The sequence below is a fragment of the Lipophrys pholis genome (assembly GCF_963383615.2).
Source record: "Lipophrys pholis genome assembly, chromosome: 14".
NCBI lineage: Eukaryota > Metazoa > Chordata > Actinopteri > Blenniiformes > Blenniidae > Lipophrys > Lipophrys pholis.
The window spans coordinates 22,810,833-22,834,039 of NC_137633.1; the positions used below are offsets into that span (position 1 = coordinate 22,810,833).

General features: G+C 43.0%; 2 protein-coding genes across 2 annotated transcripts in view; both read right to left on the reverse strand.

The window, feature by feature from the left end:
- The window catches only part of bahd1 (bromo adjacent homology domain containing 1), a 43,320-nt gene extending 39,665 nt beyond the window's left edge, over positions 1-3,655 (reverse strand). The window contains exon 1 of the mRNA XM_080480806.1: positions 3,329-3,655. The gene's annotated coding sequence lies outside the window, so the exon portion shown is untranslated. The remainder of the gene's footprint in view (positions 1-3,328) is intronic.
- Positions 3,656-11,764: 8,109 nt separating this feature from the next.
- ivd (isovaleryl-CoA dehydrogenase) lies at positions 11,765-21,574 on the reverse strand. The gene is made up of 12 exons (XM_080480676.1): positions 21,337-21,574; positions 18,900-18,989; positions 18,702-18,753; positions 17,553-17,722; positions 16,541-16,634; positions 16,271-16,401; positions 16,065-16,161; positions 15,862-15,955; positions 15,197-15,278; positions 15,021-15,125; positions 14,865-14,937; positions 11,765-12,496 (listed from the first exon to the last, which is right to left on the reverse strand). The coding sequence occupies exons 1-12, from the start codon at positions 21,466-21,468 to the stop codon at positions 12,363-12,365; spliced, it is 1,254 nt and encodes a 417-aa protein (XP_080336802.1). The 5' UTR covers positions 21,469-21,574; the 3' UTR covers positions 11,765-12,362.
- Between the last annotated feature and the right edge of the window lie 1,633 nt (positions 21,575-23,207).

Genomic DNA, 23,207 nt, shown 5'->3' on the forward strand with positions numbered 1-23,207 from the left:
CACAATAAGACACAATTTGTGGTTATACAATATTTTAGTGAAATGTGTCTTCAGGCCTTGTTTGAGAAAAATAGTAAATGTTTTACTGTCAGTCATAAACAAATGACCATCGTCTAATAGATTTGTGAATAAAAACAAAAAAAACATTTAAAGTTATGATCAGAATTGCTAAAGCATAATTAGGTAGTCACATCAGTATTGGCAGTACAAAAAGTTGTACTCTTTTAAAAAAGTTTTGAGCTCCTTTATGAAGCTCTTCACTCCTCTGGGTGGTCCGAGTGAACAAACTAGCTCTGAATCGGTGTTTAAAGTTTCTATGAGAAGGAATGTAAAATATTCTTTGAGTTAAAAATACACATTTCCTGGGAAAGTGGAAGCAGCAGCTTCGTTCGGGCCAAGTGGAGCGACAGTATAACAACTCCAGGTGACGTAAGTATAAACAATAAAGACTATGTTAAAAGGGTTTTTCTCTTCTATTGACAAACACACAAAAGACATCACACACACACACATACGACACCACACGCAGCAAGCTGTGAGTCTTTTTCTGATATTTTTCAACATCTCTGAGCGACGATGACTAAGACGTGATGTTTTTGGTCAAATCTGGATGCGTCACTTCGCTTTCAGTCGCTCCGAGTTAATGTGGCATTCATAAAATATTTTTGCTCCGCCAGAACAGGTTTGTATTAACGACCCAATGTTAATAGCAAAAGGTCACGGTGCTCATTCCCACTAAAAAACAAACAGCTATTGTGTGAAGCCGCCCCGTGTTCCTGCGGCTCTCCGAGTCGGAGGAATTCGTCTCTTTGCGACCGGCTGGGAGGTCGCGCTCTCGCTCAACACCACGGCTCCTCACAAATAATAGGATTATGTCCAGGATTGATATCCAGCTCTGTCGCGCCTGTCAAGGTTCCCGGCGGAGGAGCGACTCCACACACATCCAGCGGCGACTCCACAGCCGGAGCGATTGTCACAAACACCATTATATTGAGGAAGTCACCAGGCCACTTGTGTGCAGCTGCTACAGAGCTGACGTCACGTCCCTGCTGAGCTTCCCACAGCAGCGGGTGATCACTTTATTTAGTCATGTTTTGAAAGGTAAAGTCTCAGATAAACGTGTTTCTCTTAAATCACTTAATGATTTTAATATATTGGGCAGATTGATAGAAAAATGGTCGAGGCTGTTAAATAATAACAAAGAAGTGAAAAATGCACCGTCTGACATTCAGTGAACCGACATAAACACAAACAAGTAGCCTGGTGCCCCGTTCGCACGACAAAGGGAAAATGCATCGTTTTTGCATTTTTCATTTGAGAAAAGTTTCAGATTTATGCAGCAGCGTTATGAAAACGATGTTTATTTACACGGCAACAGCAGAAACATTGAAAACAATGTCGTTTTCATGTTGTGCCACGAGTTGGTGCTGTTGTTTGACTTCGTAATAAAGTGAACTGACATAAACACAAACAAGTAGCCGGATGCCCCGTTCACACGACAAAGGGAAAATGCATCGTTTTAGCATTTTTCGTTTCAGAAAAGTTTCCTGTTTACACAGCAAAGCTTTGAAAATGATGTTTGTTTACATGGAAACGGCAAAAAACTGAAAATGATGCAGTCAGCATGCCAGGCCATGAGTTGGTGTTGTTGGTTGTTTTTGTAATGAAACCACACACACATGCACGCAGAGAACAAAACGCTCTAAACACCAACAATGGGAGAACACGGACATTCACATGTACAGACGACCAAGTTGGATTGTTGTTACAGTGACTGTCAAAATAAACTACAAAGTCCAGGAGAATACGGACGGAGAGTCACGACACTCTGGAGGAAAACATTGTTCTTATTGTCCAGCTACTGAGCATGTGCAGGAGAACTATTTACTACGACCATGTTGGTCCTGCGCAGCAGCAGCAGCATTTCCAGCGTCTACAGGCCAACGGAGCCCGAGCAGTTGCAAAAAGTTCCACTTTGGGAGTCGTTTCCACAAGGTAAAACAAACTCCCAAAACACAACAAAAGTTTTGTATTTTCTCTTGAAATCATTGCCTTGTAATCGTGCCCAACATCATGGGTGGAAGTATGACGAACGTTCACACCACGTCATCTTCTCCCTGCTCTCTGGTGGGAGATTCAGAAATATCAAAAGTCAAAAGTACCAGCGATGGAGCCACACTCAGTACATCGTCTTTTGTTCTGTCTGCAATTTGCATCGTTTTTATAGCTTTGCAATGAAGAAGTACTTATTGATTTATGCATATTATAGAACTACAGTGAACGTTGATCTTATCTTAAAACTATGGCTGGGACTTTAACCTGTCATTTTCATTTATTTCATTTCAAAAATTCACATCACAACCCACACATGCACAGGAAGAATTTGAAAACTCCACAGTCAAACTAATACAACTGTATTTCTTTTCTCTCTATTACCAAATTCAAAACGTCACTCTCTGAACCTAATTAAAGTGTCCTTCATTAGCTCCTATATATAAAGTGTATATCTAGTCAGTTTCTTGTTAGTGAAGTATAAAGTGTTCCTGTGGAATTATTTTCATTCATCTAAATCAGTCTCAACTGAAAAGAAATGCTGCTTCTCCTATAAACTACTGAGATGTGAGTAATTATTCACGAAGCCCTTCATTATTCATTTGAATTTCATCCCACTAAAACTTAAAATCACAAGTTTATTCTGAGTACACCAAACACTTCCATTACATCTGGGGCCAGTAGGCTGCTACATTTACTGCTATTCTATATATAAACTGATTGAATTACTGCCTTTGGAAAAGGAATTAAATTCTATTATCTCTATTATCTATATTCTAAGTGTCTCATCATCTGAGTAATTCAGCAGCTTTGCACTTTTTTTTTTAATCACTAATGAGACATTTTTTGATTGATTTCAAACTTTCCAACAAACTATTGCTGCTAAAAGTTCAGCAACAGGAAATATTGAATAAAAAATGTGTGTGTGTGTGTGTGTGTGTGTGTGTGTGTGTGTGTGTGTGTGTGTGTGTGTGTGTGTGTGTGTGTGTGTGTGTGTGTGTGTGTGTGTGTGTTTGTCAGTCCGCTTCCGTTCAGCTCCTTCACCTGCACGTTGCGCACAAACACGTTGAAGTTTCACGTTAATCGGGCGCTAAGAGGCGGAGGACGAGTCCGCGTGTCCGCAGCGACACGTTCTCCTGATCGTTCCTGGCGTTTCCAGGCTGATCCGAGCTGTTCTGCTCTGTTCTGCTCTGTTCTGCTCATCGCCTGATCTGATCCGTCCTGCTTCACACTTCCAGTTCAGGCGGTCGGAGTTTGACGCTTTTCGGTGTCTTACCGTTTGTTGGCGGGCTGGAGGAGCGGACACCCGGCCGGGGAGGTCTGCGCGTCTTAGCAGACAGACGAGATCCACAGGGTGGGAGAGAGATGCGTCAGGTGTAGTGAAGGAGGAAAACAGTGCGGAGGACGACTCATGTTGAGTTGCTCGTCTGATCGTTTTCTCTCCAAACTGCGCCGCTTCGCTTCGTGCGTAAAAATCCTCCGCTCGGCGCTTCTTCTGCCCGAAAACTGTCTGATAGAAGACCGAGCGAGGGGTGGTGGACACTCGGCACAGCTCCTGCAAACTACCGATCACTTTGGCATGTTTTTTTTTTTACATAACAGCATCATCCGCTTTTTATGTTGACGCATCATGTAGCGAAAACATGGAGTTTCTTAAAGGGCCACGGACGCAGCGTCCACATGTCCCCGGTAGTGAGTCTCTCAGGTCCCTGCTGGGGCTGACAGATGGCTCCCACCTACTTAATGTCTTATGACACCAGGTTAACCCTCACAGCTCCGATCCTCGGTAAGAAACCAAGGATCTGACAGCTGAGAGCAGCAGCTTAACGTCTCCTTCAGCTTCTTTCACTTCTGCTTTTACTGCAGTTGTTCGTTACATCTTTGTCTCTTGGACCCGATTTTTACCACCGTCCACCCCCACGTCCTCCCCTGTGCAGTTACAAAAAACTTGAATGAACTTATTAATGCACTGTATGTGAAATCCTGTTTCTTAGTTGTTGTTTTTTAAATTAATTAATTATTTAATTATTTTCAGACATGTCAAAACATGTGTACACACACACTGATACAATATACATACACATACAAATACATAACCATATCCATAAACTCTTTCATGATCACCCATATAAATAATTAAATTATATTTTATCAAACTATATTTTAACAAAATATATCCAAAACTAGAACGGGCTCTCGGTAGAGCGCAGACCTTCGCCAAGGACACATTTGTTTGTGAACCGAGTTAGTGTCGCTCGCATGTTAGCCGTTAGCTCATACCAATGCTAACTAGCCTAGATAGCAACATGACCGCGTGAAACGCTGAGCAGGGACACGCAGATAAACCACTACCAGAGTCACTGCGCTCACGCCGGGGGGCTTCTGGATACTTGTCGAACTGAAATATCAGCTGCGAGCTCCGGAGCGTCTCCATGGCAACAAAGAAAGATCTCCTTTGACCTTATCCACGAGGTTCCGCTCTCATCCGCTCTGTATGGGACATTTTATTTAGCCGTACTTTGGGGAATTTATTTGGAAATGGCGAGCCTCCCAAAATCTAATTGATTGGTCCAAATCATCCCTGAAGATTTCATGCAATTTGGGTCAATAGTTTTTGCGAAAAGTTGGCAAAATACATACATACATACATACATACATACATACATACATACATACATACATACATACAGTGCTCTGCTCTGCCACATGGCACCACAAGAGGAAGTACTTCCTCTTCCTCCCAAGATGGGCGGAGCCAGTCCAGCTCACACAGACACAGCAGATTCTGAATGCAGCTTCTATGATCCAAGATTCAAATGGTGGAAAAAATCAAGGAAAAGCTGGATTTGGAGCAGTAAACTTTGAATACAATGTTTTTGGACCAATGAGATCCATGTGGAAGGGTTGAAAAGCAGAATTATTGGAGATCTTTAAAACCAAGAGGGCTTTAATAGTTCTAAAAGACCTGCTTCTCCTACATGTCTTTAAAATGTTCTTCCCATATTCAAAAGAAATAAAGGGAAGATCTTATATGTGAAACATCATCAAAACAATATGGAGAGACACCACTTGATAATATATTTTTTTCTTTTTGCACACACTGTAGAGCTCTGCTACACAAACTGCCTCTTGATCAGGTGTCGCAGGGTCTAATCTCAACTACTAATCCAACAGATGTTTGCATAAATTAGTATTTAACACAAGTGTCCTTCATCTGTCTGTGTAAGCGGCTTTTAGGAAGGTCATAACTGAATTGTGTTAAAGAGCAAGTTAAAGTCAAACACGCTCAGCGATCAGAACCAAACAGATTAGATTTTCTTTCATGAGTTCACACGATGCAGCAGGATGATATTTAAATATACAGAGGAAAAAAACAAGAAATTATACGGTCATAATAGACCATAAAAAATTATGTAATGCAGTGTGAAATTATATATGTATATATAGTAAAGCATAAATCCCAAAGTAGTATATATCAGATAACATGTGCATATTATTATAATACATATACAACAAATAATAACATATTTAGTATATATTAGAATTAATAATTAATAATATTAAAGAATAATATTAGTATAAACACAGAATGAAGCAATATAGAGTTGAACATTTATTCTCAGTATGGGATAATAGTTATCTAATATATACAGTATATTTTATAGAGATATAAGATAATATACAAGACAGGTTATAAACAAATGAAAAAGAGATGATGAATACATGAAGAATGATTGTCTGGGTCATGTTATACGGCTAGTTTGAGTTTTGTCACACAGGGTTTTTTCTTATGTTAACATTCAGCTGGTCTGAGTCGAGAGGAAAAAGTGTGTCGCAAATTGTCTTTAATTATTAACGTGTCTTGACCACACTTAATTCATTTGTAAAAACTGTTGTAATAAAGTAATAGTTTCAAACATTTCTCTTAAGGTCATAAAGTGTAACTGAACACGTTTAATTGGTCAGTCAGTGTTTACATTGCTGCTGTGGAAGATGATAAAACTAAAGTGGGTTTTTTTCTCCCCTCATGTACTCCTCATACTGGTTCTGATATTGTCCCTCACTATGAAGCAACTCATCTAAATAAATAGAAACCTTAAAATGAAAGCTTGTGTCTCCTTCGTAAAGTCTGAATATACACTGCTCAAAAAAATTAAAGGAACAGTTTTTTATCAAGGTATGGCATGAATTCAATTGCACTTTTCTGATAAGGTTTTGTGTGGGTGTGGGCGAATGAGGGGGGGTGCCCTGCCCACTGGCCTCTGGCCTCCGGCTGGGCTCGCACTGGGCCCTGCGGGTCTCGGACTCTGCTGTCTGGCCGTTGGGTGGGGTGGGGGCTCCCTGCCCGGGTCCCCTTGCAGCGCCTTATTTGGGGGGGTGTGGCTCCCCGGGTCCTAGACCGGCCGCTCGGGGGTGGGGTGGGGTAGCGCGGGGGGTCCAGCTGGGCCAAGGTCCTAGCGACGGGGGGACCCCCTCCCTCAGAACCCTCCCTGCCTTACCTCACCTTATATTACTCCACAATAGGGAACAGTGGGGCGGTGCCTAGGTGGGGGGTCCAGGCTACTTAACTGCGGTCTGGGTCCTCCCCCGACTTTGCACCACCCACAATTTTAACCACACTTAGTCACGCAGGGTCTTGAGGGGGTAAGCCGCTTTCGGGGTTCTGCCGCTTGTCAGCGGTAGAACGCCCGGGCCCCGCTACCCCCCAATTTTAAACCGCACCATAGACACACATATTGCATCCACCTCTTCAAAACACAAAGACACACCCTTACATACATCCAACACACATATAGGGCAGGGGAAGGGCGGGAGACTTGGCTCCCCCAGCACCTCCCGCTGGGGTCCCGCCCCGGCCCGGGGTGAGTGCGGCTGGAATGCGGGCGGCGCGCTCCCTCGGGCGTGACGCTCGTGGGGGGGCTGGGGTACGGTGCTCCTTCTCCACTTGCTGTTGGATTGGTGGAGGTTGGGATACCGCGGTGGCCGGGAGGGGGCCCGGCCGGCGGCCTGAGGGTGCGAGAGTCACCCCCCCCCCCCCCGTTCCGTGTGTGTGTGTGTGTGTGTGTGTGTGCGTCAGGGGTGGGTGTCTGTGGGGGGTGGGTCATGGGTTGGGTTTTTCAATCAAGACCGGGGGGGGAGGATCATGGCTCGGGTGGAATATGAGGCTCCTGGGGGTGTAGAGTTGACTGTCCTCCGACCGGGGCCTGCGCCGGCCTTCGCTTTCCTGGGTCTGGGGGCGGGGCTGGTTCGGGGCGCGGCGGCTGGGGCCGTCTCTGCCTTGCCGGGTTGGTGGGGGGCGGTGGGTGGGCCTGTTCCCGGGGGTGCGGTGGGACTCGCCGCCGGGGTTGGGGGGGCTCTCGTCCCGCTCGGCCCGGGGGCCCTGCTCCGGCCATTTCTCGGCTTGGCGGCTTGGGTCGGGGCCTGGGGCCCTGTGCCCTTTATCCTTCTCTTGTGGGCCCCTCTTGCCTGGGGGGGATTCCTCTCTGCATTCTCCGTCGGGTGCTTTTTGGGCGGGGGCGGGGCTCTCTGGGGAGGTTCGCTGGGGTCTCCCCGGGCCTGGGGGGTTTCCGTCTGCCAGGGTGGCGGTGTCCGGGCCCGATGGCCTCGAACCCCGGGGTGTCGCCACGGGTCCCCCCACATCAGTTCCGGCCACACCCAGTGGACAAGCCACACACACTCACACACACACACACACACACACACACACACACACACACACACACACACACACACACACACACACACACACACACACACACACACACACTTCCACTTCCACTCCTCATGTAAGGTGCTTCTGAAGTTGCTTGTTCTCTGTCATCATTTGCTCAAATCATGTTCCTCTTTTGTTGTTGCCTCTTTGTTAATTCATGTTTCTGCTTCACATTACTGTCTAGATAGAGCTGCTCAGGCTGGTTTAATCTAAAAACAGTTGGAAGGTATTTGGATCAGTGTGATAACTGCAAATAATATATGTACCACAACAAGGATATTGTATGTTATCCCCTTCCCCCCTCCCCCCTCCCCCCTCAACTTTCTTCTCTCTTTTCTCTTCTCTCTCTCTTTGAGCGTTCCCCCCCGGTCGTGTACGGCAGCCATGCCAACTTCTGACGGAGAAGGCAACAGGAGGAGACTCCAGGTCTCTCCCTGTTGCAAGACCAAAAACTGTTCTGACTCCGAAGGCTCTCAATCACATCATATTGTTGGCCCAAGCTGCCGAACAGGACAAGGGAAGAAAAAAAAAAAAAGCATGCATACAAGCACGTGGGGGCCACACAAGATATTGAAAAGAATTTTGAGTTGCAGAAATTGAATTTAGGCAAAATGGACGAGCCTGCCACATCATTTTTTCACTTTGATTTTTGGGGTGTCTATATACTGAGCCCTCTGTAGGCTGAAAACTTTTATTTCCATCAAAAGATGTGGCATCCTTTTGTTCCTGAGACATTAAACTGTCTATATCAGTATAGATATCCAACATTTTTTTTTCACCATTGAAATCTGATGTGTTTTCAAAGTGTTCCTTTAATTTTTTTGAGCAGTGTATTTGTACTGGATCACATTCTATTGTGTAAAAGAACCTTATAAAGCGGAGGTCAGTGCATAAAGCTGACCTGAATGCTTTAATAAAACAATAAATCCTTCTGAAAGCTGGTGCCGTGTTTCTATGCTGCATGCTTTGTTTTCTCTCAGATAATGTATTCTGATTACATTGCAGCAGGTTCAGTATTGAGCAGGAAAACCTTGCCCTCGGCTCAGTTCTGCTCCTTTGTGACTGAAGGTTACAACTATTTCTGAACGACTCACACTGACTCCAGAGTGGCTTGTGTTCCAGTGGAAACCCTTCACTTGACAATGAGGCATTCACACACGCCTCCATCGGAGGGAGGAGTCCTTCCTGCCGAATAAAGAGCCGCCGTGTGCAATACCGCAGCTTCCTCTGCGACCCAGACACGGCTGCTGACCCAGAGGCCAAATTACACTGAGATTAACTTTGATTTCTCTGTTCATCGTAAAGCTGGGCGCCTTGGGAGAGAAAACAAAGCATCGTGAGAGTGAAAGAAATGAAGAAATAGATTTTTAACCTCAAAACCTTTCAGACAGACTGAAGAGTCGGGACCACCTGTGGTTGTTTGATGGTTCCAGATGGAGCTTTTCAATCAGAGCATCGCAGCAGCATCACTGGAACAGAGCAATCTTCATCACAGCTCAGCAAACATCAGGAACCAGAAAGACAAAGAGCTGCTTTCATCAGAAATCAGTGGAAACTGTGGCTGCGCCGAGAAAACAGAAGATAATATAACAGACAGCGGAGATTAAAGCAGCAGAGCATCATTGGATCCGTTTGTTTAGTTCCTGAGATGAAGAAGAAAACATTCAGTCGTCCACAAAAGGTTGTTCTATTGAAAAGATTCACAAATAGAAGCCAGAATCATGTATTTAGAGGAATTTCTTTCATCACTGTGATAAACTAGTGTGGTCAGAAACACAGAACCATAGACAGAACCATAGACGGAACCATAGACGGAACCATAGACAGAACCATAGACAGAACCATAGACGGAACCATAGACGGAATCATAGACGCTTAATGTTTAGTAAGAGAGAACCACAGTGCTCTGTTATGTGATCTGTTGGGAGGGACGAGAGGATCCACAGCACAGTTAGTTAGTTAGTTAGTTAGTTAGTTAGTTAGTTAGTTGTAAAAAATAAAAAGTACAAGAAAAAGACACTTTGACTCTCCTACATCATTTCTGGTTTCAATCACTTTTCTAAATCTAGCCCGTCTTTTACAATCTTTCATTCTCTTACTTTGGTTCTAAATGCTTTTTTTTAAAAAAAATTTATATATATATATTTCTGTTCCTTTTAAGTTATTGTTACTTTCTCTTTTTGCACATTGATTGGTAAAATTCCATTCTGGGCTTTATAATCTGCAGAACACTATAATCTACTATGTCGTGAAATTTTAACAACAGTAACTGGCTGAATCACTGGTTTGTTGAATCCCGCGGTTATTTTCCTCTTCTTCTTTTATTCCTATGGCTCTTTTCTGTGAGATGAAACGTGAGGAAGGAAGACCTCCAACAGGAGGCAGCGTCAGACAATCAGACACCTAAACCATGTCCAGCGTCTCCTCCATGTAGAGAAGCAGCTCTACTTTCCTCTGGAAGAGACTCTGAAGGCCTCCGTCTTCATCTGCTGTCCACCGTCACGTTTCACACGAAACGCACAATCCAAGGAATCATCACCTGGTATTCTCACATATCTAATCTCCCTTAATTTGCCTTTAAATCAATTCTTAAAATTTATTAGGAGAAAAACTCGTTCTGCCCTTTTTCATTGCACAACTTCCTCTCACGAGAGTTCATGTCAGATTTTGACTGGTGGGATGTTTGCTGCGAGTCGATTGGACGCAGGACCTGTCAAACATGGCGATAGCATAGCGATAGCGTGGCGATAGGGTTAGCAGTCCTATGCTCACACGAAAAAATTTAAATATAATGGTAGAGTCGTCTACAAACATCCACGCCGCAGAGCAACGCACCCAGAGATTTAAACTGAAACACTGGGTCATTTGTAAATCACATGAAGCTCAAGGTTCATACTAGTTAGTGGCTCGCGGTTAACCGGTAGCGGCTAAATCAAACAGAGGTGGTTTATGATAATAGCATAGTGTGTTGATGACGTCACCCTTGTGGGCGATTCTAGTTTGAACAAAGAGCTCAAACAAACAAAAAAAAACTCAGCCACTTTCAAACTTTAGATCCTCGGGCACGTTTCAACTGAGGTCCAACACCAATATATACGTTTTAACAAGGAAACGTAATTTCCGGGTGAGGACTCCTTTAATAAAGCAGAGCTGCCCACCCTCACTCAGAGACAGAAAGTCATGTTAATTCTATAAAAGACAATGATGTGACAACAGATTTCATCTCGATCAAGAGATAAAAGCTCAGATTGTGAATGTGGTTAATCCTCCTTTGTTTCGCCACAGAGGGAGGTGAATGCGACACTGGACGTCGTCCAGGTCCAACCACACCATCGTCTGTTCATCAATCAGCCGCAGCGTCGCTGCACGACGGGCTGAGACGGATCGGAGGCAATAACCCGACAGTGAATCATTTTAACAGGTGACGGACAGGAGAGCTTCAGCCGAGGGTCACTCAGAGACGTTACTGCCATCAGAACCAACCCCAGAGAAATCACTCAAGTTCAAGACGGATAAATGACGTCTGGTACAAGTAAATCAGCTTTTAATGGAAAAGGTTCACGTGTGCTCCGCTGCATCGATCTAACGGCTTTTTGTAGATTATAATGTGACCCAAGAACCAAATAGATTGTGTTTAATCCATTTAATGATCAGACTTATGAGGCCTTTTGATCGTAAGCAAACACACCCCTATAATTTAAATTATTAAACACTTTAAAATTTTTGATCTCTTTAGTTTCTAAGTCAATAAAATCCAAAATGTTACCGACAGCATCAGAATAGATCATAACCACTGATAGAACAGAAATATTTTATTAATCCCAGAGGGAAATTCTTTTTGTACTTAAGCTGTAAATTTGTGTTTCACGTTTAAAAACTACGACTCACTTTGTGGATCGTGAAGCAGTTTGTCACTTTGATTCTTGTGGCTCATTAAACCACTGCCGGGGTAGAAAACAGGCCTGGAGAGGAGAGACACAGCAGACAGACGCAACGTTTCAATGTTTTAAATCCTATTTATTGCAAACACAACTATCACAACGGCATACTGTACATCTACAGTGATAATCATAGAAATCTGTGCAGAGAAGACAGGCCCTCACAGATCTGGACAGACGCTTGCTCCCAACTAAGAGGAAATGTTTCCTTGTCGTCCACCGAGCACCGGCAGATCATCTCTTCGAGTTCAGCTTGCAATAAAATCTTAAACTGGGAATTTCCTGAAGATCTGGACTACAATCCTGTTATATACAATAGTTTTCACAGCTGAAAAAATACATTTATACTGTAGTGGAAATGATCCTCGGTTTGATTTCCAGCCTCGGACACATTATTTGGATTTAGTCTGCGAGTTTGATCTCTGATCGGAGTGTTTCATGTGTGTGTCAGAGCCTCTGCAGGTTTTAACCTAAAAAACAAAATGCTATGAAGGCCGCTCTCAGTAAAAAAAAAAAAAAATCTGCCTGATTTCATGTCGATTCTGTTTGATTTTGAATTCAGAAAGACGTGGAAGCTTCACCCAAACAGCGGCTGGAGTTTGAACAGTAAGGCCCGGGGTGTGAGTAACGCTCTGGTTCATCCAGCTCATCTCGCATCTCTACTTGTACAAAATGTTGAACGCTCGACCGATGATGAGCCGGCGAACTTCGCTGGTGCCCGCCCCGATTTCATACAGCTTGGCATCCCGCAGGTATCGGCCCGTCGGGTAGTCGTTGATGTAGCCGTTCCCACCTGTTGGCAAACGACAATTTAGATGACGATCTCCAAAGTGGACGTGGAACTGGACTGAGAAATGTTGGTTATTAATACGACCTCAGTCTGGGATCCACCGTCTGAATGCATGGAAAACTATACATTTATTCTTTATATACGTTTGTATGTGTATATGTGTGTGTGTGTATACACGTATATATCGACTGTCTTCTATATTAGATGACATTTTCAATGTATATATTTACATATACAAAACTATATATTTTTAATTTAGAAAGCTGTAATTATAAAATACGACTAATATTAAAGAAGGGGTAGGACTATATAAGCTTTACTTCTTCCTACCCCTTTTCAGGCATGTAGCTAGATATATGATGTATGCATACTCGAATGTAGATCATCTATTTTGTCTAGATACATTTTGATAGAATATAAATTTAATTATTGATATGATCGTCAAGGGGTTTATATATGGGTATGTAAATGTATGTGTGTATATGCAGCATATAGCTATAAATCCATTGGTGTGCGCATGTGACCGCACACATGTCTTATATATATATATATATATATAAAATCTGAATTCAATAGCAGCAGCACATCTCAAAAAAGCTGGAACAGACCGGAAAAGTAATCAGAATAAATCAATTAAAAAATACCCCTCAGGGATAGTTTTCTCAAAGTAGTGAAGACTTTAAATACCTCACCAGTTCTAACATCCTGAAAAATCTAATAATCTTCAACAAGTCTGGTGAAAAACGACACGTTGGAAGATAAAAAGTGGAAGCTGAATTGAAACGGGCCTGATTCTCCACTAAATATCACTTCATGGGCTCAGGAAGTCTTCTACAAATCCCCGTCTGTTAAACTGCCGTCTTCCTTTCAAGCTCCTTCAAAACCACCAGAAGGAATCAGATTACTCAAGAGGGGAACTTCTTTCAGGATCCATGTCCTGTGAATTCAAGCCCGTTCAGCTCGTCATCAGCAGGCGGATCTGAAGCGTCTCTGAAGGTTCTATTAGTGCCTAAAGACACGTTACACATCTGGATTAACTGGAACGGAGACGAGGTGTTTTCAGAGGAAGATTCCACTCGTCTTCACTGAGCAGGAGGCCACTGGAGCTTCAATAAATAAAAACAACCTTAAGATTATAAACCAGATAAAATCCTATGTGAGAAAACACTCATCCCCCAAAAACTCCAACCACTGGTTTCCTCTGCTGGTTACAACTTCTGTCCAAACTTTATCAAACGTGTTGCTCCCATTCAGTTCAAGCAAAACGTCTCCGTTTCAAGAACCGGCTCCCGGCGTTTCAGTTCCTTGAAATCATTTGCCAAATGCTGCAAACGATTCCCTCGTCGATTTCAGTCGGCGTGAACGACGTCACCAGCAGCCAGCAGGAAACACGGAAAGTTTGGTTCCATTTCAGGAGAAAGGATGACAACAGGGAAACTCGCCATAGGGACGCACCGACTTTCACTTCCCATCTGATACCTCTATTTGGATATCTGCCGATACCGATACTAGTCCGATATCAGAGCTCTGTTTGCTTTAATATTTTTATCATCATTATTGTTATATATATATATATATTTATCTTTTTTCTTTTTCTAAAAGACTGAGAGACACAACTATAGTGGAGAAAGAGGCCAAATGTTCATCAGCGTACAGGACGCTGACATTGTAAATTTGGTTTGGGAAAATAATGAAATCAGAAATCAGATTACAAGAAATTCAAATCCACATCATCCAAGACAACACCGTGTTCAGCAACATTCAACACGTCAGACTGTCCACATTGGCTCTCATTCTCAAGTGAAACTACGTCAGAATGACACAACTTTATACGGTGACTTTTGAGAGAAACTCTCAAGCAAACAAAAGCTCAGACGAGCACATGTACAAGTACAATACTGACTGCAGTACTCTACATGTGACATTATATCCCAGTGGACTGGAAAGCACCATATTGACTGATTTTCAGCACGGCGGTGGAAGGTATGCACTGACTTGTTTGGTGGAAAATTAAAACAAATCTATATATCAACAGCATGAGGGTATCTGCAAATAATTCTGTGCATTGAACAATCTGAAGAATATTCTACAATTTGAACTATTTTAGTATTATGTCAAAGTACACTAAAGATGTGAGTGCTTTACATGAAGCCTAATAGTGTGTAGTTGTTAGACAAGATCAGGTAATGTGAATGAAGTTTGTGCCACTTAGTACAGAAGTTTGATTTTGATGATGCTGTATGTAGTTTTGGTTGCAGTGCTTCATTTTGTAGCATATATGAGGTATTTTTGCAGATTGGGTGTTTGGTTTTCTGAATTGTGTTAAGTATTTTGATCAAATCTAGAAAATGGGGAAAAAAGACCCACTTACCCAAACACTGAATCCCGTCCAAAGCGACCTGCGTGGCGTTCTCAGCACAATACAGGATCACTCCAGCACAATCCTGCAACAACACCAAGTCTCAGTCACTGTGACGGGCGGGAAATGAAGCAGCAGAACGGAGCGGAGAGAACAGATTCTGCTCACCTTCGCGCTGAAGTGTCCTTTGTCACACGCTCGGGCAACGTTGTACAGATACTGGCGACAGGAGCTGAGCCTGGTGTACATGTCGGCCATCTTTCCCTGCATCAGCTGAGCAGCAGATCATCACGTCAGATTCACTCACGTTAAACTAAAAGTGAAATAAGAGCCGACGTTCAGACCTGAAAGTGTCCAATCTTCTGTCCGAAAGCTTCTCTGACGTGAAGATAAGGAATAGCCGAGTCCAACACCGACTGCATGATGCTATCAAAGTATAAAAGTCTGGTTAAAAACTGGCGAAAGAATCAAGTTTTTAGTGATTTTGACAATGGAAACTTCAAAAACAAGGCTGCGAACTCATTTTAGTACAGTGTCCACTCAGAGCGCCAAACATTCTGCTTTGTTTTACTGCAAATTTCACTAAGTACATTATATAAAGTGTGTTCACATGTTTAGATGCTGAAGCTGATTTAAATGTAATTTACTCGGGCATTACTGGCTCCCTGGTACTACTTTGGATCAGGCATTTGGACGCAGGAACTTCAATTCTGCTCCAAATGTATTATTCCACCAACAGATGAGTTGGTATAATTGGGCTGCGTGGCGGAAACGTTTTAATGCTTTGGATCTGGCAGTGCCGTCCCTCCTTTGTCTCTGTGCAGTTCCAATGTGGAGACACATCATCTGGGTTGTTTATATGCGAATGCTTTTCGTCAACCAACTGCACCTCAATGTTTTCACTTCCGCCCGGAAAGAGCAGCTCAACTAGAAACCTCTTTATCGTCTGAGTTGCAGTGTTGTGATAAAAGTGATGATGAAGCAGCAGCGGTCAGTAATTGTTCGTCACCCGATTGGTCCAGCAGCCAGAACCAGCCTCTCCAGGTCCAAACCGCTCATCATCACGTACACGCCTTTGTTCAGCGGACCAAGAATATTCTTCTCTAAAAGCAAAGGAAGAAAAGACACACTTCATGTGCGTGAAGAGAACGAAGCCGACACGCGTGCCGCACGGTGAGCAGCCCTGTTGTTTTTCTTTTCTTTTCTACATGCCTGGGATTTTACAGTCTTCAAAAATCAGCTCACAGGTGTTGGATCCTCTCATGCCCAGTTTGTCCAGCTTCTGTGCCGTGGAGAATCCTGGCATTCCCTACAGGAGGACAAACCAAAGCCTTCTTCTTTCAGCCATTTAAAAACCTCCGATAGGTGAGGAGGTGGAACATGAAGAGCCAAGGGAACAACTCTTCATCTGGATTTACCTTCTCAACAATGAACGCTGTGATGCCCTTCTGATGAGCCTCGGGGTTCGTCTTAGCATACACGATAAGAACGTCGGCGTCCGGCCCGTTAGTGATCCAGAACTTGTTCCCATTCAGAACATAGTAGTCACCTATTCAAAGACAAAAACATTAAACCAAGTACAACTTGATTGGAGATGGTCCACCGAGAGTCGCAAAGTTACACATTTAATGTTTGTTTCAAGCGTCAGTAATGGACCAAGCCAGTTCTCCACCCTTTCTGGTTCCTACCGTTCTTCTTGGCTTTCAGCTTCATGGAAACAACGTCCGATCCAGCGTTGGGCTCACTCATAGCCAGCGCGCCCACATGTTCTCCCGTCATTAACTGAGGAGAGTCAAGACGCGGACGAATCCAGAGATCAGCTTCAACTGAAGCATTTTTAAAAACGGGATGCAACAGAGCAGCGGGGACGTCCAACACATTTTACTTCGGGGGACACAAACAGTCCAAATTCACCTGGAGCGGGTCGGACCGGTAAAATATTAAGTGTAGGTTTTTCTTTGTTGTGGCGCAGAGTATATATGTGACTTTGCACACTGAGCGTCTGCAGACCGCTTCGACTTACACGCCTATACGCACATGATTCCATCCATACTACATTTCAGGGTTAACATGTTCCATAACATAACAATCCCGAAAATTCTTCCACTTCTGGTGGGCGGCGTTCTCCTGCGTTCTTAAAGCTTTTGATTTTTCACTGAGCCGTCTGGCTGTCTTCATATTCTTCTATATTGTGACCGTATATGGGGATCTCCTCTCACAAGCACTCGATAAGCGTCTATTGTTGTTGTTGTTTGTTGCTCTGGGGCGTGCGCCAGAGCATGTATGGCTGTCATTTTGCGCCAACCACCACGAACATAACATTCATGCACCATTCATACAAGGCAATGTGGGTAAAGTATATATATCACGTATATATACAGTATATATATATGTATAGGGCACAACGACAAAGACTTTTTGATAGTGGGATTCGAACCGCCAACCCTCCGGTTATTGGACAACCGACTAGCAGGTATGCAACGAGGTTGCATCGCGTTCATGGCAGCATCACAATATCTCCGCTCGGGTCTCAGTGTTGTGTTCACTACTCTTAAGAAATTTGTGAAAAATCAATGTTTTCTTTGACATTTTTCCAAATATCTCGGTGGTTTGTCCAGATTTCAGCCTCTTGCCGGCCAGTTTTTCCCCCACGGACCTTATGTTTGACACCCCTCCATCAGAGAAATCTTCCGTCCAAACCTTTGGCATGTACTTCTCTTTCTGCGCCTCGTTGGCGTGGCGAACCATCTGGTTGACGCAGAGGTTGGAGTGGGCGCCGTAACTGAGAGCGACGGCTGCCGACACGCGGGACATCTCCTCCATCACGATGACGTGGTCCAGGTAGCCCAAACCAGTTCCCCCGTCTTCCACTGAGACGCACAGAAAGACGTTTATATTCCCCCGGTTAATGCAGGACCTTTAACTAAATTCCCTTCTGGAACGTTCCTACACGCTTAGCAGTGCTATTTTCCTCTTTTGCTTCCAAATAAATAAACTAAACCGCAAATGGATAAACTGGAAATTCAGTTTGAGGTCTGTGTTGGTTCAGTCCTGCTCCACCTGTGGAGTAATGGCAATAACTGGACCAAGGGACATTGAAGAATTGACATTACAAGTAGTGTTGTGACCATTTAGACTGATCTTACTGGTCATAACAACACATGTATCCTCTGCCCCTGAACAAACGCTCTTTCTTCCAGACATTTTCTCTCATAACTCCAGTGGTCTTCTCAGCGTGTAGCAGACTCTGACCGATACCGGGGGTCGGCAACCTTCAACACTCAAACCGCCATTTGGACCCGTCTCCCACTGAAACACAACACACCGGGAGAAGTCCCGTCTCAGTAACAGGAGAGGAGGAGCTCCAGTGGGAGATGGACGCTGCGGTCCGGATCGAGAAAGTTTTGTGTTCAGTCCTGCAGTGGAACCGAGGCCCAAGGAGCCGCAGCAGAGGGACCAAAGAGCCTCGGGTTGCCGACCCCTGATCTATACTCTACATCAGGGGTGTCAAACTCAGATCCTCGTGGGCCGCAGCCCTGCACGTTTTCAATGTCTCCCTCCCCTGAATGTCCTGATGGTTCATCATCACATTCAGCACAAAGCCAGATAACGAGCTGCTCATTGCAATCAGCTGTGTTGAAGCTGGGAGACATGCAAAACGTGCAGGGCTGCGGCCCTCGAGGCCTGGAGTTCGACACGTGTGCTCTACATCAAACAGAAAAGTGGCAGCAGAGACCGGGAGGTTTTCCAAACATACTCGTGAAACTACTAACTACATTCAACCGCCATCAATCCCAGTTATTACCAACTGTAAAGCTGCAAATGCGTTAAGAGTATTTCTCCACATACCTGGAGCGGTGATGCCGAGCAGACCCATGTCTCCCATCTCTCTCCAAAACGTCTGGCGAGCAGAAAGTGAGAAAACATGACGACTCATACGGATTCACAGGGACTTTATACGAATCCCGAACAGCTGCTGGCTGCGGATTAAACTCTCGTTTTCCTTTGTTGGTTCATCAACGCGCGACAGAAACTCCTTCAACTCACCCGCATGCCTGGAAAGTCGTTGTTCTTGTCGATCTCATCGGCGTACGGCGCCAGCTTTTCTGTTAAGAACTTACGAACCGTGTGCCTCAACTGTGAAGACAACAGGCGCCTCAATTTATCAGCGTCGTTACTTTACAGACACAACGGACATCAGAATGAAAACAAAGCAAAGTCTGGAAACGTCAAACATATACGATGACCTTTACATTTACACACTAGTGTTTTTCTTTGTGGTGGCACAAACTACTTTTCCAAAGTGGAACAATTACTATCAAAACTTACTGCACTCTCAACATAAAACCAATTTTAATGATGCAATAGTAATAGTCAACGTCTTTCACAAAGGCACTTTGAGCAGCTTTGAGAAGCAGAGGAAAGAGTTCTGATTCGACTGCAGTGAACACTTTAGATTCCTCCAGGTCCGACATCACTCAAACAGCTTTATTTCTAACGGACAAAAAGTGTTTGAAAATCAAATACTGAAAGTTCTTGTAAGTGCCGACAGGGAAGATTCGGGGCTCGAAATAACTTCCAGGATTTTATAAGGCACTTCAGGAGGTTAAACCAACAAACACCATTTACATAAAACAAAAATAGGAAAGGGAAACCAGTCGCTGTATTAGAGCGGAGGATTGGGGAAAGTGCTGTGAATTTCAGTGGCGGATCTCACACTCTAACTCATGGAGGGCATTTGGCTGGAAAAGTTTGAGCAGATTCTTTATCACTCCTGCCCAAAAGTTCTCGTCACACCGGCTCTTCTAGTTGTTGGAGGAACTGTGGAAACCAACCACTTTCACTTATGTTGGGACTGAAAGTCATTGTTTTCTGGAACCTGATCCACAAAGAAATAGTTGATGTAATTGAGAATTTTTTTTTTAATTTAACAGGAAAGAACTCTTTTTTTCGGCTTGCTGCGATCCACAGATACAAATGTCAAGTATTTATTTGGAATACCGACTCTTGTGGCCAGAAAGGCAATAACAAGAAAATGGCTTCAACCAGACGGCTCATCTGTTAGTGGATGACATGATATCACCTGTGAATGGAGGGAATGACTTTCTCAATAAGACGACAGAAAGCAAAATTTGAAAAAATCTGGAAAGAGTGGTAAAGGTTCATTTTCCAAAAAAGACCATCTTTTGTTTAATTTATTTGTTTTTTTGTGATATATTCCACTTATTGCTCATTTTTGTAATTGCTTTATTTGTAAAGTACGCATTGTGCAACCCCTATTTTCCTCTTTTTCATAGTGTAAATCAGCCCATGTTCTGTTCTGCATTTGGGTTATTCATTCTACTTTATTTAAAAAAAGAGGATCATTTCTCATGTCGATAGTTTAAGATGAAAGTTTTATATTTGTTAAGTGACTATAAATAAAAAAAAATAATAATAATTTTATCAAATGTAATATTCACGTCGTTAGTCTGGATTTTACATAATTATTTCAAATTTCATGGCTTAATGTCCATCAGTGTGTCTTTTCTTCTTCTATTAGAGTTCTCCATCTATTTTAGGGATATTTTATTTACCTTTTTGGGGTTTTTACTACTTTACTGTGGTTTTAAATACACACATGTATGTGTTTGTTATGAATTTGCATGAATGTTAATGTTGGATAAACTAAAGACTGCTTGACTGAAAAGTACAAAAATAAGCACATGTTAAGATAAAAATAATGTGCATATGTACAAGACACTTTCAATTTAATTTAGCCCTTAAAACCCTCATGGAGATATTTTAAACCCCTTTGCACAAACTGTAAACTGGACAATGAAAAAAAAATCCACATTTTGGAAAATATTTTATTAATAAAATGTTATATTCTCATGCTCTGGACTTACTGGAGATGAAGTAGAGCAGTAAATCACATGTGAACCTCACTTTGTTCATTATAAGTAGTCTCAAAGGAGTTAAGGGAATGCTTTAAACATTAAATCATCAACATAGGATACGAGTCAGTGTGCTGGATCACATGCAGATATTAGAGAGTTATTATTTGTGTAATGATCAGAGACCTGGGGTCCATGAGGAGGAGAGCCTGAGCATCCAATCACCTCCCTCCTGAGAGCTCCACCTCCTGCTGCCCAGCTTCTCCTTCACTCTGTGCCATAACACAGCTGACCTGCTCTCACCTCTAACTGATCCAAACCACCTCCGAACTCACACAACCAACCAGTTTAGAATTTCACTCGGACATTAACTAGTTTTAACCTCGCGGTGTGGAACGTGAGCTCAACTAGAGGACGAGTTAACTAATGTTATGTCATCACGTCGTGTGGCTGCAAACTGATATTTCTCCTGAGTGTCAAACTCAGTCACCAACATTTAACCCGTATTTACTGTTTACAGGTGAATGTTTTCTAACCAGCAGGAGGATTTATTTTGTACAGAGAAGTGAACTTTGTTGTGCTAGCCTGCGTTAGCCGCTGGAGCTAACCTGCATCTGGTCGTCCGTGAGTCCGTTCACCACGTCGTCCACCGGGACAGTGGCTCCGGAGCAGCCCCGCCGGGACACCGCGGGCACACACAGCCTGGAGCCGAGCCGGAGAGCGTTTCTGACGGCGAGCATGTTGCAGGGAGAGAGAGAGGTGGAGATGGAGCGAGAGGACAGCTGATCGGCGTCCGGAGCGTTGAGGTGTCTGCCACTTTAAGGATTCTTCTTCGCCTTCCTGTGTGCTGCGGTGGAGAGCGGGCAGTCCGCTCAGCAGCACCCCCGCTGGCCGGTCAACCACACTGAAACATAAAACTGGACTTGTACCAGTAGCAGTGGTGGCTGGTGAATATTGTTCGAGTTCGAATATTTTTGTTTTGAATCATAAAATAGAAGATAAAAAACATTATCCGCAACTATTTCCAGGAATTAAAATTTTAATCATGATCTAATTGAACACTATTAAAACTTATCACAACAACTAGGTTTCAAAACCATTCACACTGACAGCACGACAAATGCATTAAGCCTTTATGCCACTTTATTCCAGTGTCTCGACTGGAGATGTGTCCGAATGGCCGCGTGTCAAGACGGTCCAGTCTGGGCCGTCTGCTTTCACTGCTGCCAGTTCTGTGAAGTTATAAATAAATAAACATATATGCATAATTAATCATTTGATTTAAAGTCATTCAAAAATCATAGAAGAATTCTTAACTTACCATTTTCCAAATCGGACACCAGCTGCTGAGCGTTGTCCAAGCTGAAGTGTCCATCAGAGTCGGCGAAATGCTGCCCTGATGTCTGTTTGTGAGACGTCTTATTATTTACGATAATATGTGAGGGTAGTAGTCCCATGTTCAAGACAGGCAGTATTCTGCAAAGCAATACATGTTTATTAGGTCTTGATTAAGAATAAGAATAATAAGGATAATAAGAATATTAATAATCATTTAAAAAAAAAAGCTGCAAGCAGCATAACAACAAGGGCCCTCACTTCCTTGTTATAATAACTTATTATCCTTTCTGACCCTGGTCTTCAGTGGTTAATGTTTTATTATATGTCTGTTACACATGCTGCTTTGGTAGAGTTGAAACATGTTTCCCATATTTTATATTGACCTTTTTTATGAATGTAACTTGAACTGTACTTCAAAATAGTCTCAAATTTATTAGATGAGACATGAATATAGTCAGACGCTAGTTTATTTACACATTTCATACATGGAAATTGTATTAAAAATAAATTTGCAATTGTCTAGCATTTTATATTTTAATTCAAGAGCCACATCCTGTTTAGTTTGATCACCAACAACATATGGATGCTGCATCCATCACAATGGGAAAGCAGATAAGAAAATATTTTAAGTGATACCTGAAGCAATGACTCTTTTTTTGAAACAAATATATTTATTGGATTTTCACAGAAATTATTTTTTTTACTTTGCCAGAAACTCAAAAAGCTAACGAACCAACTGACCAACCAAACAAACAAACAACCAAACAAATCCAAAAAGAACAAGATGTGGTGCAATACAAAGGAGTGATGAATAATATCCATAATTCTAACTTTTCACTGAGAAATGTAAAGTACAAGGCATGTGCTGATCTGTCACTGAGGACATATCATTATTGGCAAATGATGAAGTACAGAAAATATCTAAATACACTTAAGACACCGGAGCTTCTTCCCTTTTTAAAGAGGACAAGAATTTTCTCCAGATTACAGTGAAAGTATTTATATTTGTAAACAAAAGCTTGATAAGCCAGAGAGCCACTTGGTCGTACTGTAGATCTCCAGGCCTTGACTATTGTGCGTTTTGCTTGCATCACACGAGACACAATCATTTTCTCATCAGCTTTGCTTGGTTTACAGTTTT

What these genes read in the sequence shown, in the direction of transcription:
- ivd (XM_080480676.1), bottom strand. Translation starts at nt 21,468, where the DNA reads ATGCTCGCCGTCAGAAACGCTCTCCGGCTCGGCTCCAGGCTGTGTGTG. An exon ending in TCACGGACGACCAGATGCAG is followed by an intron (nt 18,990 to 21,336) that starts GTTAGCTCCAGC and finishes TTGTCTTCACAG; the next exon opens with TTGAGGCACACGGTTCGTAA. An exon ending in GCTGAAAGCCAAGAAGAACG is followed by an intron (nt 16,402 to 16,540) that starts GTAGGAACCAGA and finishes GTCTTTGAATAG; the next exon opens with GTGACTACTATGTTCTGAAT.